We start from the raw sequence: 13,940 nt of genomic DNA on the forward strand, positions 1-13,940 counted from the left end.
AAAAAAAAAAAAAAAAGAAAGAAAGAAAGAAAGAAAAGAAAAGAAAAGAAAAGACTGGAGATTTGGGCTCAGTGATCTCTCCTGAACCGTACCAAAGACACGTGCAGTGTGCTAACATACAGGGAAGCTGGACTTCATCAAAGGCAGAAAGGCGTGTCTGTGAAAGACATCACAGGTGGGCAGGGCCACGGTGGTGGGCACTCAGGTATCTCAGCCACTTGGAGGATGAAGCATGCCCATCACTGGAGCCCTGGAATTGAAGACTAGCCTGAGCAACAGAACAAGAGTGTTGTCTCTCAAAAGACAAATGAAAGCAGTAAAATGGAGTGTGCTCCTGCAAAGCAGACACCTGACAAGAACACACCCTCCGGATCACACTGAGAGCTCCTACACCCATACAACACGAGGAAGACTGGGCGAAGAATTGACAGTTGGGGTGGTACAGTATGTGCTTGATGTGCATGAGGCTCTGAGTTCAATCCCTGGCTCCAAAAATAGGTAAGATCTGGAAGACTGTAATGGAAATGTGTGGATGGCCGATCAGCACAGGAAAAGATGTTCAACAACACGGTGGCGCATGAGAGAAATGCAGATTAACCTAGAGCTACACATCCCTCCCTTCCCACCAGTACAGCAGCTGCAGCCAAAGATGCAACCAGATAGGAGGCCATGAAGAGGTAGGGAGAATGGAAGCAGTCCTCAGCTGTCTAACAGTGCCTCAAAAAGCTAGAGAGTGGTATGTGGACCAAGTGTACATCCCACAAGGAGTGAAAACACATTTCACAAAAGCTGCATGTGAATGTTCATAGCAGCATCTTTCAACAGCAAGGAAGAGGAGGAGGAGGAGGAGGAGGAGGAGGAGGAGGAAGAGGTAGCCCCTGCTGTTCACTGGTGCATAAAAGGAAAAGCCAGACCTATAAACAGAGTGGCTAGTATCTGGCCACAAAAAACGGAAAAGGTACTGACTGCCGCTATGATGGGGACAAACTTGCAAACCTATGCCAGGCAAGCTAGCTGGGTGACAATGAGGACAGGCACCATCCTCTGGCTAGTGGGCATCCCAGGATTGGCTGCACTGCTCTAGCAATCTTCCAAAACCTTGAAGTTCTCCCAAATAAAAACCAAGTCTGCTGTGCATAACAAATATCAACTAATAAAAACAATTCCTCACAGGAGGGCCTTGAAGTGTTAAATGCAGAAAGGCTGTGAAGCTCTTCGTGGGACGCCTTGCATCTCTACCAATGGTTGCCGCTGTCATTGCTCTGAGCGGGTGCCGACGCTCGAGAGAGCAGCCGGATGAATCATGCGTCAGAGATTAATAAGTGTCTCGTCTCTGACAAGCACCGTGCCTGCACAGAGAGATGAATAAGCCCCCATCCCTGCTCCAGAGTCTGCGTGTATTACCAGACTCACCTACTGAAAGCACAGCTTTAACATTCACCTCAGCTGTAGCCTCCTAAGGTAAACACCCTGGAACCTCTAAAAGCCGTGTGTCTGCGGTACTCTGTTTCTGCGTCTGTTGACATTCTGCCTTGTTCTAAAGAAGAATGTAAGATCAATTTTTTAAACACACAATTTAAGAGCAGTAACAACCAAAGGATAAAAATCAAGGTGAAAAAAATGAGATTATACTTAAATAAAACCAGAGGAAGGTTCGATCAGAAAAATGCCTGCCAGGAAGTAGGTGTAGTTATTAAGGTATTTGTGGACTAACTAAAGGTTAGTTTCTAACTGCTAAAGCAGAGAGGGAAATCCAAGATTCCCCAAGCCCATGAGACCACAGCAACTTGCAATTCTCCAAAGAGGAATTCTCAAGTATCCCTTCTCACCCCTCATTAAAAATCACAGCCGCCTGCAGGGCACTGAGGTCTGGCTTCTTTTATCACTTTTTCTGATCATAGTGGAGATCTGAAACTCAGCTAGCTCAATAGGCAGTGCCTTGTCCAAGTGGGAGGCGAGGGTGGGGTAGGGAGGGGTAGAGTGGAGCTGGCCCCCAAGGCCGCCTGATGGTCTCTGCACTCCTCCCTCTCACTGTCCTCACAGACTTCCGCTCTCCTGGGGACTCTTAGTCGAGCCACACACCAGAATGCTGTTAGACCAGAAATTTCTCAGTTCCCTCTCTCCTCCCTTTCAGTAAAGAATCTAGCAGGCGACCTTCTTCCCTCCCCATTCAGTGGTTTCCTTGTAAGAGCCGAGGATTCCCCCCACAGACTGCCCCTGGAAAGCACTGGCCAGCTGGCCAGCTTTGACCTGTCACAGCATTACCTAGGTGACACCCTTCCCCACTCTCCCACCCTTCTGACTCTGAGCTCAACCTGACAGGAGCACTAGGGCCGTGATCACTCCAGTGCCTACCAGGCTCTTGTAGGGTTTCCTTAGCAACAGCTTCATTAAGGAAACCCATCAAAAAAGAACTGCGAGGAGGCTGTTCTTGCATCTGAACAGAGTAGCCTGCATAAAATCTGAATGGCTTTGGAAAGAAAATTAACCAAAGACAAAGAGGTTGAAAGTCCCCTCTAAAGTCTCATAAAGGAAAATGTTTTTAAAGGGCACCAACTTAAAGATGTGAGGGGGTGGAGGAATGGGCCTCCGTGTGACCCTCAGATGCTGGTCTAGTTTTCCAAACACTTCTTCACCAGCACTTTCTCTTAAGGTCATCTGCCATTTTCAGTTGAAAACAAAAATGTATTCAGTTCCCTCTGCTGGTGAGGGTGGGGGAAGGGAGCCCCAGGATGGGTGGGCTTTTCGAATCACAGCCAGGGAGAGTTCAAGAACAATGGGAGGCTTTGTGAGCTGAGCTGGGTCTCACCCTCAGTTTCTCTATCTTTAAAACCGGCTGCAAGTGGTGAGGAAGGAAGCTGTCCAGACCTTTCTGGTGCCTGCTCAGCACCAGATGGAGCTGCTGCAAGCCCTGCAAGCCAGCTGCTGGGGAGAGAGTCATCGCAGCCTGTGCATCTTTCTTTGTTGCGCTTGTTCTACGGTGCAACGATGCTTATGTTCCTGGGATGAAGGCCTCCTGAGCTGCCCTGTGGAAGGTATCTGGTGGGAGTGTGTTCTTTTTTTCTGTAGATCTGGCTCACTTGGGAATTGTTTGCCTCCATGTGTATTGTTTATCAGCCGATTCCCCCTCCACTCCTCAGCTCAGCCAGTGTGGACCATGACTGTCTGCAGCTCACTGGACTTTGGGAGCAGGCTAGCAAGCAGGCAGGCAGACATACTTTGCCTAGCCTGGCTCCTGCCCATCCCAGAGGGAAGGGAGGGGAAAGAACAGGAAGAGTACACGAACACATGTCCCAGAGACCGCTCACCTCTGAACCACCATCTAACTTGGTGCCTAAGCGATTGTTCTTTTTCCTAAGCTCCCCTCTGCGGATATGGCTGGCTACCTTTAGACTACAGGATCTCAAGGAACAGATTCATACACAAGAAGTCTGTGAATGGATGCCAGTGAGGTTTGCAGCCTCCTCACCACCCTGGTGTTCCCAGAGGGTGTGTGGCACTAAGTATGTATTCCTGTAGCATTTGCAATTTGTAAGGAGTGAAGGGGCTTCATGTTCTCTGCAGAAGACAGGCTGAGAGGGTGCATGGTTCCTCTAGTTACGAATAGGGGAAATGGTGGCTGAAGTCCCAGCCCCTCTGTTCTCCAGTGAACCTTCTCATTTGCCTGTGAACCTTTATGGCTATTGCACAGATCTGCACACAGCCAGCTATTTGCTGCCATTTGGGAGCGCCAGATAATTACCACAAACCACTTGCCTAAACCAGCCAACACACGCAGGTCACCCTGTGCCTGCACATGGAAGAGGGACTCTGCATCTATTTTGTAGAGCGTCGCTAATGCCCAGTGTTTTATTCTCCAGTTCTGAGGTTTTGGCTTTTGAGACAGGGTTTCTCTGTGTAGCCCTGGCTGTCCCAGACTCCCTTTGTAGACCAGGCTGGACTGAAACTCAAGAAATCTGCCTGCCTCTGCCTCCTGAGTGCTGGGATTAAAAGCGTGCATGCCACTACCAGCTCATGCAACAGAACTTGCACTAATCACATCTCCATTCTTTCCAAGATTCCACCATTTACCGAAGTCCTTCGTCACCATCAGCTCCACAATGGATCACACTTGATTAAGAACCAAAAGCTTGTTCTATTTCAGAAAAACTACAGGCCCTTCTCTTTACTGTGATTATAAAATCCCACCAGAACTCATTATTTCGCTGCCTTGTCAACTAGCAGACAAACATCAGGATGAGTCAAGGACCGCAAAGTGCCTTCCTCCTCGGGCAGAATACGAAAGGCCGGTAACCGCCCTGTGCCGCAGGGCCACAAATGCCGCGGAGCATTGCTGCCCTCTAGTGTTTGCCTACGCTGAGCAATGCGATAGCAGAGCCGGTCCAAACTACAGTGCCCAGCTGAGAATACTGGTTTGCAGTAAGTGCAAGTCTTCTCCCTTTAATCTGCCAAGGTGACTTCAGTAACTGCAGAGTGAGGACCCACGGGTCTGTAGAGGTGGAGCAGGGCTGGGGAGCCTGACAGCCACCCAGTACTCCAGCACCAACTAAGCCCAACAGACCCCATTCCCCAGACCTGCTAGGTCTGCTTGGAACCTCTTCTGTGTTCAGAGCTGTCTCCTGAACCCCCTGAGCCTGAGGACAACAGCAGTTGTCCTGCAGAGCTGTGGAGGGACACAGGACCATCTAATCTAAACCTAGCCTCCTGACTACAAACAATTTCAAGGCTTCCCTGGGCCCTTTCCAGTCTACCTGATGAGGCCTAGCACTCTTTACTCAGAAGCCCGGCTTACATCAGGGTCCCACCCTCTTGCCCTTGAAGTACCCTTGCCCTGTGTTTACCCTCACTGTCCTTTGGCAAACCTACACCAGCTTGACCCCTCCTGGCTCTCCACACTCCAGGCCAGTGAGGCCCTAGCAGCCCACCTCTGTTCTTCAGACCCTCTGGTGGTCTCTTTCCCTCATCATGGGTCCATGCAGGCACTTCAATGTCCAGGGTCTCAGTCTATGCACATTTCACTACATTTGTGTATGCCTGGAATGGGGCATCCCGCCCTCCAGTCCTCTACAAGAACTATAGCTTAGCATTCCTAAAAATCACAGCTTCAGGAACAGGCAAGATGGCTCAATAAGTAAAGGTGCTTGTCACTAAGCCTAAGTTCAATACTCACTCAGGACCCATAAGGTGGAGGAGAGAACAGACTATTCAAGTGGTTCTCCGAACACATGCATACTGTGGCACATGTGCCCACACACATGCACAGATATACACAAATAAAATAAATGTAACTATAACACACACACACACACACACACACACGGCTTGGCCCAGTGTTGAACCCTGGGTAGAACCAAGTCAAGCAGTAAATTTCAGCATCACTGGAGACAGACATCTATCTCTTCTTTGGCCATTTCCCAGGTAACTGAAGTTCCTACATCAAAGGACCAAGTTTTTGCCTCTCCTGGAAACCAGCAGAGAACAGAACTTGGGGCCTTCCCTAAGGACACAGGATGCAGCTGGCTCCCAGTACTCCCCCACTTTGAGGCCATAGGTGCTCTTCTCCTACATGAAATGGCCAGCAGTACTGGGGCAATCTTTCTTTATGGGCCTTATTCTGTATTTGTCTCCCCCTCTGTTGTTGAGCTAACAACTGACACTTCAGGGACTCAGAGGCAGCCTTACTCTGGAGACTGAGGTAGGGACCCAGCCCCACAGACCAGCCTGAGATCAGCACAGGGCCTCACTCTGGAGACTGAGGTAGGGACCCAGCCCCACAGACTAGCCTGAGAGCAGCACAGGGCCTCACTCTGGAGACTGAGGTAGGGACCTAGCCCCACAGACCAGCCTGAGGGCAGCACAGGGCTCTACAGCGAGCAAGACTCAGAGAGGTCAAGGAGCTAGAACTCCAGGCAGTTGTAAGCCGTCTGCCGTGGGTGCTGGGGGTGGAAGCCTGGCCCTCTGCAGAAGGAAGCAATATGTGCTCATGACCAGAGCCATCACTCCAGCCTCTGGTTAACTCTATTAAGTTGTCTTCCTTCAAAAAAAGAATCTCTAAAGTAAGCACGGCAACTTTCCGTGTGGTCAGAAGCACAGGGATGGACGGGTGTCTGGCTGTCAGCGTCTCCTTGCTTGTTCTGTTAGGATTATCTCAAGCCCCTGCTGCCCTCTCCCCTGTCCACGTGGTGGCCCACCCACGGCTGCATCTCACCCTTATCCAGCTCAACAGTGGTCTCATCTGCCCACAGGATGTCATCTGCCTTTTTCCTCTCAGGGCCCATCTGACCATCAGGTGGCCATCTGCAATTACTCGGCCTTGTCCTCTGTTTCAGCCTACATCTGCCCTCCCCAAACAGCTCAGACTCAGATACCTCATGCTTTCCTAGAGGTCGGCAAGCCAGTCCGCCTGCCCTGCACCCTCCTCTACCCAGGTCTTGCAGACTCCAGCGTTTGTACCCTCTTGCCAAGATAGCCCTCTCAGCTCCCTCCCCCTCCCCATTCTAGTGCCTGCTCCCTCTGTTGTCATCCTGTGCTTCTGTGATGTGCGTCACTCATACACCATTCAACACCTGCCTTCTCTATGAAGGTGCCATTGAGTGATGGCAGAGTGGTCGCTTCTCTCCATGTCTGCTTTAACAGGGTGTCCACGGGCCAGCTGCTGCTTGCTGGAGCCCTGTCCTCCCATGGCTTGCCAATAGATCAGTTCTACCTGGCTGCACACAGCTAACAGCCTCCAGGTTAGGAAGTGACACTGTGAGTCTGCCACTAAATGTTTTCATGACTGTCTTATTGAATACCTTTTCCGGGGCTGGGGCTGCTGCTGCGAAGAGAGCCCCAGGTTCAATCCTTAGCTCTTCTTCAGGCTCAGAACTAACCATTTGTAAGCTGCCTGCTGTGTGACAGGAGCTATGCAAACCAGGTTTGTAAACCAAACGGCCCAGCATTGCAAAGGGCAAGCATTTCACAAGTGACAAAGGCAAGAGCTGCAGGAACCAGTTATTCCAAATAAAAATTGGGAGAAGATGGTGAATTTTGAATGTTAAAAACTGTAATTCCTGCCAGGCAGTGGTGGCGCACGCCTTTAATCCCAGCTCTTGGGAGGCAGAGGCAGGCGGATTTCTGAGTTCGAGGCCAGCCTGGTCTACAGAGTGAGTTCCAGGACAGACAGGGCTATACAGAGAAACCCTGTCTCGAAAAACAAAAAACAAACAAACAAACAAAAAAACACTGTAATTCCCTAAACTGAAGAAGATGGACCTATAAGTAACACATGCTTTGGCTCCTGGGCTATGACTCCCTAATCTTCATTATACCATATGATCTGGGCCATGAGAGATACACTCCAGGAGACCTGAATCACCTGCCACAGAGGCAGGCACTCACTCACCTGGCGGAGATTGATGTACACAGCATTCTGAAGAAACTCCGAAGCTTCCATGCCACGCTTCTGAATAGCCAGGACACGCACGGCCTTGACACACGCTTCCAGCTCAATCACTCCGGCGTTCTTATACTGTGGGCATAAAGAGGACACCTTCATCAGCAAAGAGCAGGGATGTCTCCAGTGCTAGGAAGCTGCCAGAGACTACAGATGTCCACAGCAGCATTTGCCATGCACAAGACCCCTGGTACCCTCGGGAGAAAGCTATTTCTGAGGGTCTGTCTTAATGGGCATAAGTTGGAATAAGCCTATGACCACCTAAGTGTGCTTCTGTTGATTAAAATCATACAACCACAATCCTAGCTCCAGGGGCAGGCGGGCTGAGGATTCCTCAAAACCAGAAGTGATTAGCATTTAGAGGAGTTTGGGTTTGGGGATTTAGATTTTGAGTTAGGGATGCTCAGCCCGTAATACGAATGGATGCCTCGGATGCCTTGCAATTTATCTTACTTAGATGTTGTTCTCGCACCCATGGCTTTAACGCAGCTGCTGGGAATTTGTTGCTTTCTGCAGAAGGCATCTGGGTTGTCTGTGTTCAGTGCCACTGATTTTTTTTTCCTTTTTTTGGTTTTTCCAGATAGGGTTTTTCTATGTAACAGAGCCCTGGCCATTCTGGACTCATTTTGTAGACCAGGCTGGCCTTGAGCTAACAGGGATCCATCCACCTGCCTCTGCCTCCCAAGTGCAGGGATTAAAGACATACACCACCTTTTTATCACAGAACCGCTTTACCATACCTCAGGCAGTGGAAAAGAACAGGTTCTGTGGGACTCCTCTGAGTCACTACTAAAGTGCCATGCTGCTCCCTTAGGACAGGAGTGCGGTTCAGCACCATGGACAGTGCTCACAGTCCACTCTGGTCCTTGCTGACCCTAGGTAGCACCCACACACTATGGGAGTAGACAGCAAACTGCAGCAGTGTTCACGTCCAAGAGCATCTTAGGGTTTATTCTCAAGCCATAGGTAGAAGTACGACAGATCTGGGAAGCATGAGTGTGCACAGAGTACTAACAGATGCCATGGGGGCCGCCGGATGAGCACAGATCTACTGCCCTACTGCCCAGGCACTCACGATGATGTCGAAGTTACATGCACATGACACTGTTGGAGACAAGTGACCTGAGCCTACATCCTTGAGCCTAACAAAAGCGATAATGCTGCAGACTGTCTGAAGCCAAGTCAGATCTGACAACCCCGTATCTCAGCAGTGTGCCCAGCTCGTCTCTCCTAATACAACAAGACACCCTGAGACAGGGCTCAGGAGCCCGGGAAGAAGCCATTCACAGAGTCCAGTCTGCAGATGATGTCCCTTAATGAGTCCTGAGTGAAAGCCAAGCACTGCATCAACTGTAATTAATCAGAGGTCTGGGCAGCACTGGAAAGGCTCGGGCTCTTTACGGGAGGAGGCGAGAGAAGAAAGGAAAGTTGAAAAGGCTCAGTGAAGCACAGGAATGAAAACATTAGTCAAGAAAAGCGAGACATGAATTTCCTCCTTCCATCTGCATTACATACATATGAGGAGCTGGCTTTGCCCAGCTGCCCTATAGAATACTGAGCCCAGGAAGAGGAGGCAATAACCAATGCTTTATCGAGCAGTACTAATGAGCCTGCCACCATGCTGGCCACTTATAGATGTAAAAATCATTGACCCTGATTAAGCATTCTATGCAGCAGAGAAAACGATATTGAGGCTGCAGACTTGCACACAGTCAGATGGCTAGTGAGGGCAGACAGGAGCTCTGTCTGCATTCTACTGTCTGACTGCTGTCTACTCTGCATGGTGGGGACAGAGCCACCTGACTCCTCTGTTGTGCCTCTCCCCTGGAAGTGAAGTTCCAATGTTCTCTGACACGGTACACTATGTGGCCACTGAGGCTCCAGCCTGGCTGGTGAGTTGGCATCCACCTGCAGACACAAGTGTGCCCACAATGGCAAAAGGCTGGGTCTCAAGTGTGTACAGTCGGAACCCTATTTCTCCAGGCCTATGCTACCTGTCTACATCTGGGTAACACTTGGTTTTGGCTGGGCAGTGGTGGCACACGCCTTTAATCCCAGCACTTGGGAGGCAGAGGCAGGCAGATTTCTGAGTTCAAAGCTAGCCGGGGCTACAGAGAAACCCTGTCTTGAAAAAAACAAAACAAAACAAAACAAAAAAATAAAACAAAACAAAAAAATTTTTCATTTTGATGTTCTTGGAGACTATTTTCCTAAAATGGACATGAAAGGGCTCTGTAAAGGGAGCTTAATTTGATTTTTAAATGGCCAGCTTTAAAAATGAACACTGAAAAGTAGTCAGTCAGGAGCCAGCAAAATGGCTCAGCAGGTAAAGACACTTGTCACAAAGAGTGACAACCTAAGTTCCTGAGTTCAATCCCTGGCAATGACAGGATGGAAGGGGACAATCAATTCCACAAGTTGTACTCTGGCCTCCAGATGTGCACACACATAAGCACTATTATATATTCATACTCTACAAGGAAAAACAGTCACAGCACTATAGGGAGGGGCCAGAACGCCAGTGTGCAAACGCACAGGCCCTTGAGCCTTCGAGAGGCGGGCAGCACACTGAGGACATCATTCTTCCTAGAATAAACTTACTGTATATTCCACCAAACACCAACTTCATTTTTGATTAAATAATGTATTTTAGAGTTATTTTAGAATAATGAATCCATCATCCCAGCCAGAAAGATTTTACAACGCAGACTGAGGGTAGATCAGTGGTGGAGGGCCTGGGACCAGCATGAGCATAGCCTAGGGCTTGATCCTCAAACAAAAGAAAAAAGACTTATACTACAAGTTATTAAATAACCTACATCAGGGGGCTGGAGAGATGACTGAGCAGTTAAGAGCACTGACTATTCTTCCAGAGGTCCTGAGTTCAATTCCCAGCAACCACATGATGGCTCACAACCACCTCTAATGGGATCCGATGCCCTCCTCTGGCATGCAGATGCTCTAGCATTCATATATATTAGAGTTCTGGTTAGACAAGCTAGAGCAGTTACCTGGCTCGTGGTGGGCCTAGCTTCAATTCCTATCACCTCAAAATACATACATATATACATACATACATACATACATACATACACACATATACATACATACACATACATACATACATACACATACATACATACACACACATACATACATACATACACACACACATACATACATACACATACATACATACATACAGCATACATACAAACATCAAAAGTCGGGGGGGGGGGAGGTACTACATCCACAGGATGGACTGAGCTACAGGTCATTCAGAGTCTTGACATATGAGGTTTAAGAGCATGGAGAATGCGTACCAAGCCAGAAAAGAAGGAAGTTTACCTCACAGTAAAGTATGCTCACCATTTTTATAAAATGATCACTTACGTTGTGTGCTAGCTAGTTTTACGTTAACTTGACACAAGCTATAGTCATCTGAGAGAAGGGAATCTAGATTGAAAAAGTGCCTCCATAAGACGGGGCCGCAGGCAAGTCTGTAGCAGGTTTTCTGAATGATTGATGAGATTGGGCCCAGCCCATTATGGATGGAGCCATACTGGGCTGTGAGTCCTGGGTTCTATTTTGTTTGTTTGTTTTTGGGTTTTTTTGTTTTGTTTTTCGAGACAGGGTTTCTCTATGTAGCCTTGGCTGTCCTGGAACTCACTCTGTAGACCAGGCTGGCCTCCAACTCAGAAATCCACCTGCCTCTGCCTCCCAAGTGCTGGGATTAAAGGCGTGTACCACCACCACCCGGCAGGTCCTGGGTTTTATAAATTAAAAAAACAAAAACAAAAACAGACTGAGCAAGCCATGAGGAGCAAGCCTGTCAGCAGCACTTCTCCACGGCCTCTGCATCAGTGACTGCTTCCAGATTCCTGCCCTGTTTTGAGTTCCTGACCTGACTCCCTTCAAGGATGTGCAGTGGTTTGGAAGTGTAAATCAATTAAACCCTTTTCTCCCCACGTTACGTTTTGTCATGGTGTTTTATCACAACAGTAACCCTAACTAGGACATGTTGCTTTTTAGAAGTCTAGAAAGCTTATATCAATGATGATTATCCCTGAATGGGCTATGACAGTTCTTTTCCAAATTTATATTAAATATATACTGTTTGTAATCAGAAGAATAAACATGTTAGGCACTTAGCACTGAGCACTAAAGATTAATACAATATTCACAAAAGCGAGGAGCAGGAACAGGTTGACAAGACAGCTCTGCGGTAAAGGCACTTGCTGTCGAGCCTGAGTTTCATTGCCAGAGGGGGAAACCCACCCCGTCCATGCTGTCCTGTGACCTCTGCATGTGCAGCATGGCAGACTCACAAAGGAATCAGTAACACTGAAGTATAATCTACAGGAGGCTTTTTGTTAAGGCACTGCGACATGACATCATGTCAACAGGGAACCTTCTGATCAGAAAGACACGAGAAGCAAAAGCTGCAGATCCATCAAGTCACCTTGCTGTAATAGGAGATGGCCTCTTTGTATTTGTCAATGATGTCCTCGGGGCTGAGGCAGTTCTTGGCCCTTCCGATCTCAGTGCTGGTGTCAGGATTTATGCCGTTGGTGGTGAGAGCACCTGCAGATAGAGAAAGAGAAAACAGTCATTCGCTTTTTTCCTTCTTGTCCCTCATTTCTTTAAAGAGTTGTGTGCAAGAGGTAAGACCTGAGCGCATGCCAATGAACTCTAAACCCTGTCCGGCGTCTTCAGATTATCCGCTGGCTGTAATGGCAGCACCGTGTGCAGTGTTAACTAACTCTGGTGGGCTTCCCGCTCTGTGAAGATTTTTCCATTAAAGAACATGAAATGTATTACATAAAAGTACCATATGGATGATGACCCAGAGACCACACTGAGGCCTCAAAGGAGAGAAAATGTATGAGCCACTTCCTAAGCTGGATAGCAGCCAAGAAAATCACTTGAAAGTGCTAGTTGCCTCTCCATGGCTGTCATTTTCTATTTCTGATCAACCCTTGCCACCAAACTCCCACAGAGAGAGGGCTGGGAGAACTCCACCTTCAGAACAGAAGTAACTATAGTGAGAACTCCAACTGAGGGAAGGAAAGACAGAACTGTCTTTGATGTCACAGAACACTCAAAAACTACCTGCTTAAAGCCTTGGTGGCTGAGCTTCTCCTGAGCCACATGTTTATCTTAGAGACAAGGACATATCCCAGAACCCCAACTTCCCTGCCAGCAGTTTGGTGTTTGTAACTGAGCAGGGCCAGGATGTGCTTCAAACACAGCCACAGCCACCACGGAAGTGCACATGGTACCCAGGCTCTGTAAACTGCCTCATGTGATTTCTGAAAAAGACAGAAAAATGATGAGTAGACAGATAAGTAAGAAGAGGGACTGATGATAGAGAGACGAACAAGCAAAGCTAAGAGACTGCCCAGTGGGGCAGAGGATCTTGTGCAGAATCCTTGTCCGATAAGGAGAGAAAGAAGTTTAATAGACAGCCATGAGGAGGAGGAAGAAAGTATCTCAATCCATCCTGTGTAAGTCAAATCCATAGGGGCCAAGTCATATGACTTGGGTACTCACAGGCCAGGCATTTCCTTGGAGTAGAGCTCAAGAGGACAGTCATGCCTGGGGTTGCAGTCATTGTGCCTGCTGCTGAGCTACAGGAAGCCAGGACCTGCACCAAAGACCTCTTCCATATGCTCTCTTCTGCAACCAACTGCAGCAGCTGTAGGAGGGAGCACTAAACTGAGTGCTCCTGAAAGTAGGACAGGGCCTGGAAGAGCCAGGGCTCTCCCAGTTCTCAGGATGATAGAACTCCTACCTCCAAGGCTGTGCATGGGGCCTGGCCCTGACCATAGCGCTCTGTCTTCAGTTGTTTGCCTATCATTTTGTGTCACACGTCCTGCACGAATTAGTATTTAATACATGGCCAGGAGTCTTGCTGAAGTTTTTTTACTGGCACTAACAAAATCCCTGAGTCTTATTCGATTGAAAAAGAAAGAAAGAAAGAAAGAAAGAAAGAAAGAAAGAAAGAAAGAAAGAAAGAAAGAAAGAAAGAAAGAGGCATGGGAGAGAGGGAAACGGGGCTTTCATTGTTCACATGGGGTCACGTCTCTTCTCTAACCCAGGAACAGGACAGGAAAAGTCCCCAGACACTCTTCCCCTTTGGAAAGAAGGAAGATGTGAGTTACCCTGCTCCCCTGGTACAAGGCGGTTTATCTCATAGGAAGCAACCAGGAGCATATCATCTATAAGGAACCAGAGCCTAGCTCTGCAAAGCGTCCACTGGAGTGAGCCAGGCTGATTTCATTTCACTCAATAAATGAATAATAAACTAAGTATACTTGCACACAGAAGACCTGATCTTTTCCAACATCTATTGTCTTGACAGCCTACACCTAACATGATTGTGAGCCAGTGAGACACAGTCCGCAGAACCCAAGCCCCTAGCTGACAGACAGGGAAAGCAATCCCATGGGTTGGTGGGAACCCAGGCTGGAGGAAATGTGTTTGAGGTGGCATATGACAAAGA

General features: G+C 48.3%; 1 protein-coding gene across 3 annotated transcripts in view; it reads right to left on the reverse strand.

Annotated features, from left to right (window-relative positions):
* The window catches only part of Trappc9 (trafficking protein particle complex 9), a 466,270-nt gene that overhangs the window by 426,187 nt on the left and 26,143 nt on the right, over positions 1 to 13,940 (reverse strand). For all 3 annotated transcript variants that reach the window (XM_031345566.1, XM_031345557.1, XM_031345575.1), the window contains 2 exons: positions 11,898 to 12,019; positions 7,385 to 7,510 (listed from right to left, as the gene is read on the reverse strand). In XM_031345566.1, coding sequence (XP_031201426.1) covers positions 7,385 to 7,510; positions 11,898 to 12,019 — 248 coding nt within the window. The remainder of the gene's footprint in view (positions 1 to 7,384; positions 7,511 to 11,897; positions 12,020 to 13,940) is intronic.

This window comes from Mastomys coucha, unplaced genomic scaffold (genome assembly GCF_008632895.1).
Source record: "Mastomys coucha isolate ucsf_1 unplaced genomic scaffold, UCSF_Mcou_1 pScaffold11, whole genome shotgun sequence".
Taxonomy (NCBI): domain Eukaryota; kingdom Metazoa; phylum Chordata; class Mammalia; order Rodentia; family Muridae; genus Mastomys; species Mastomys coucha.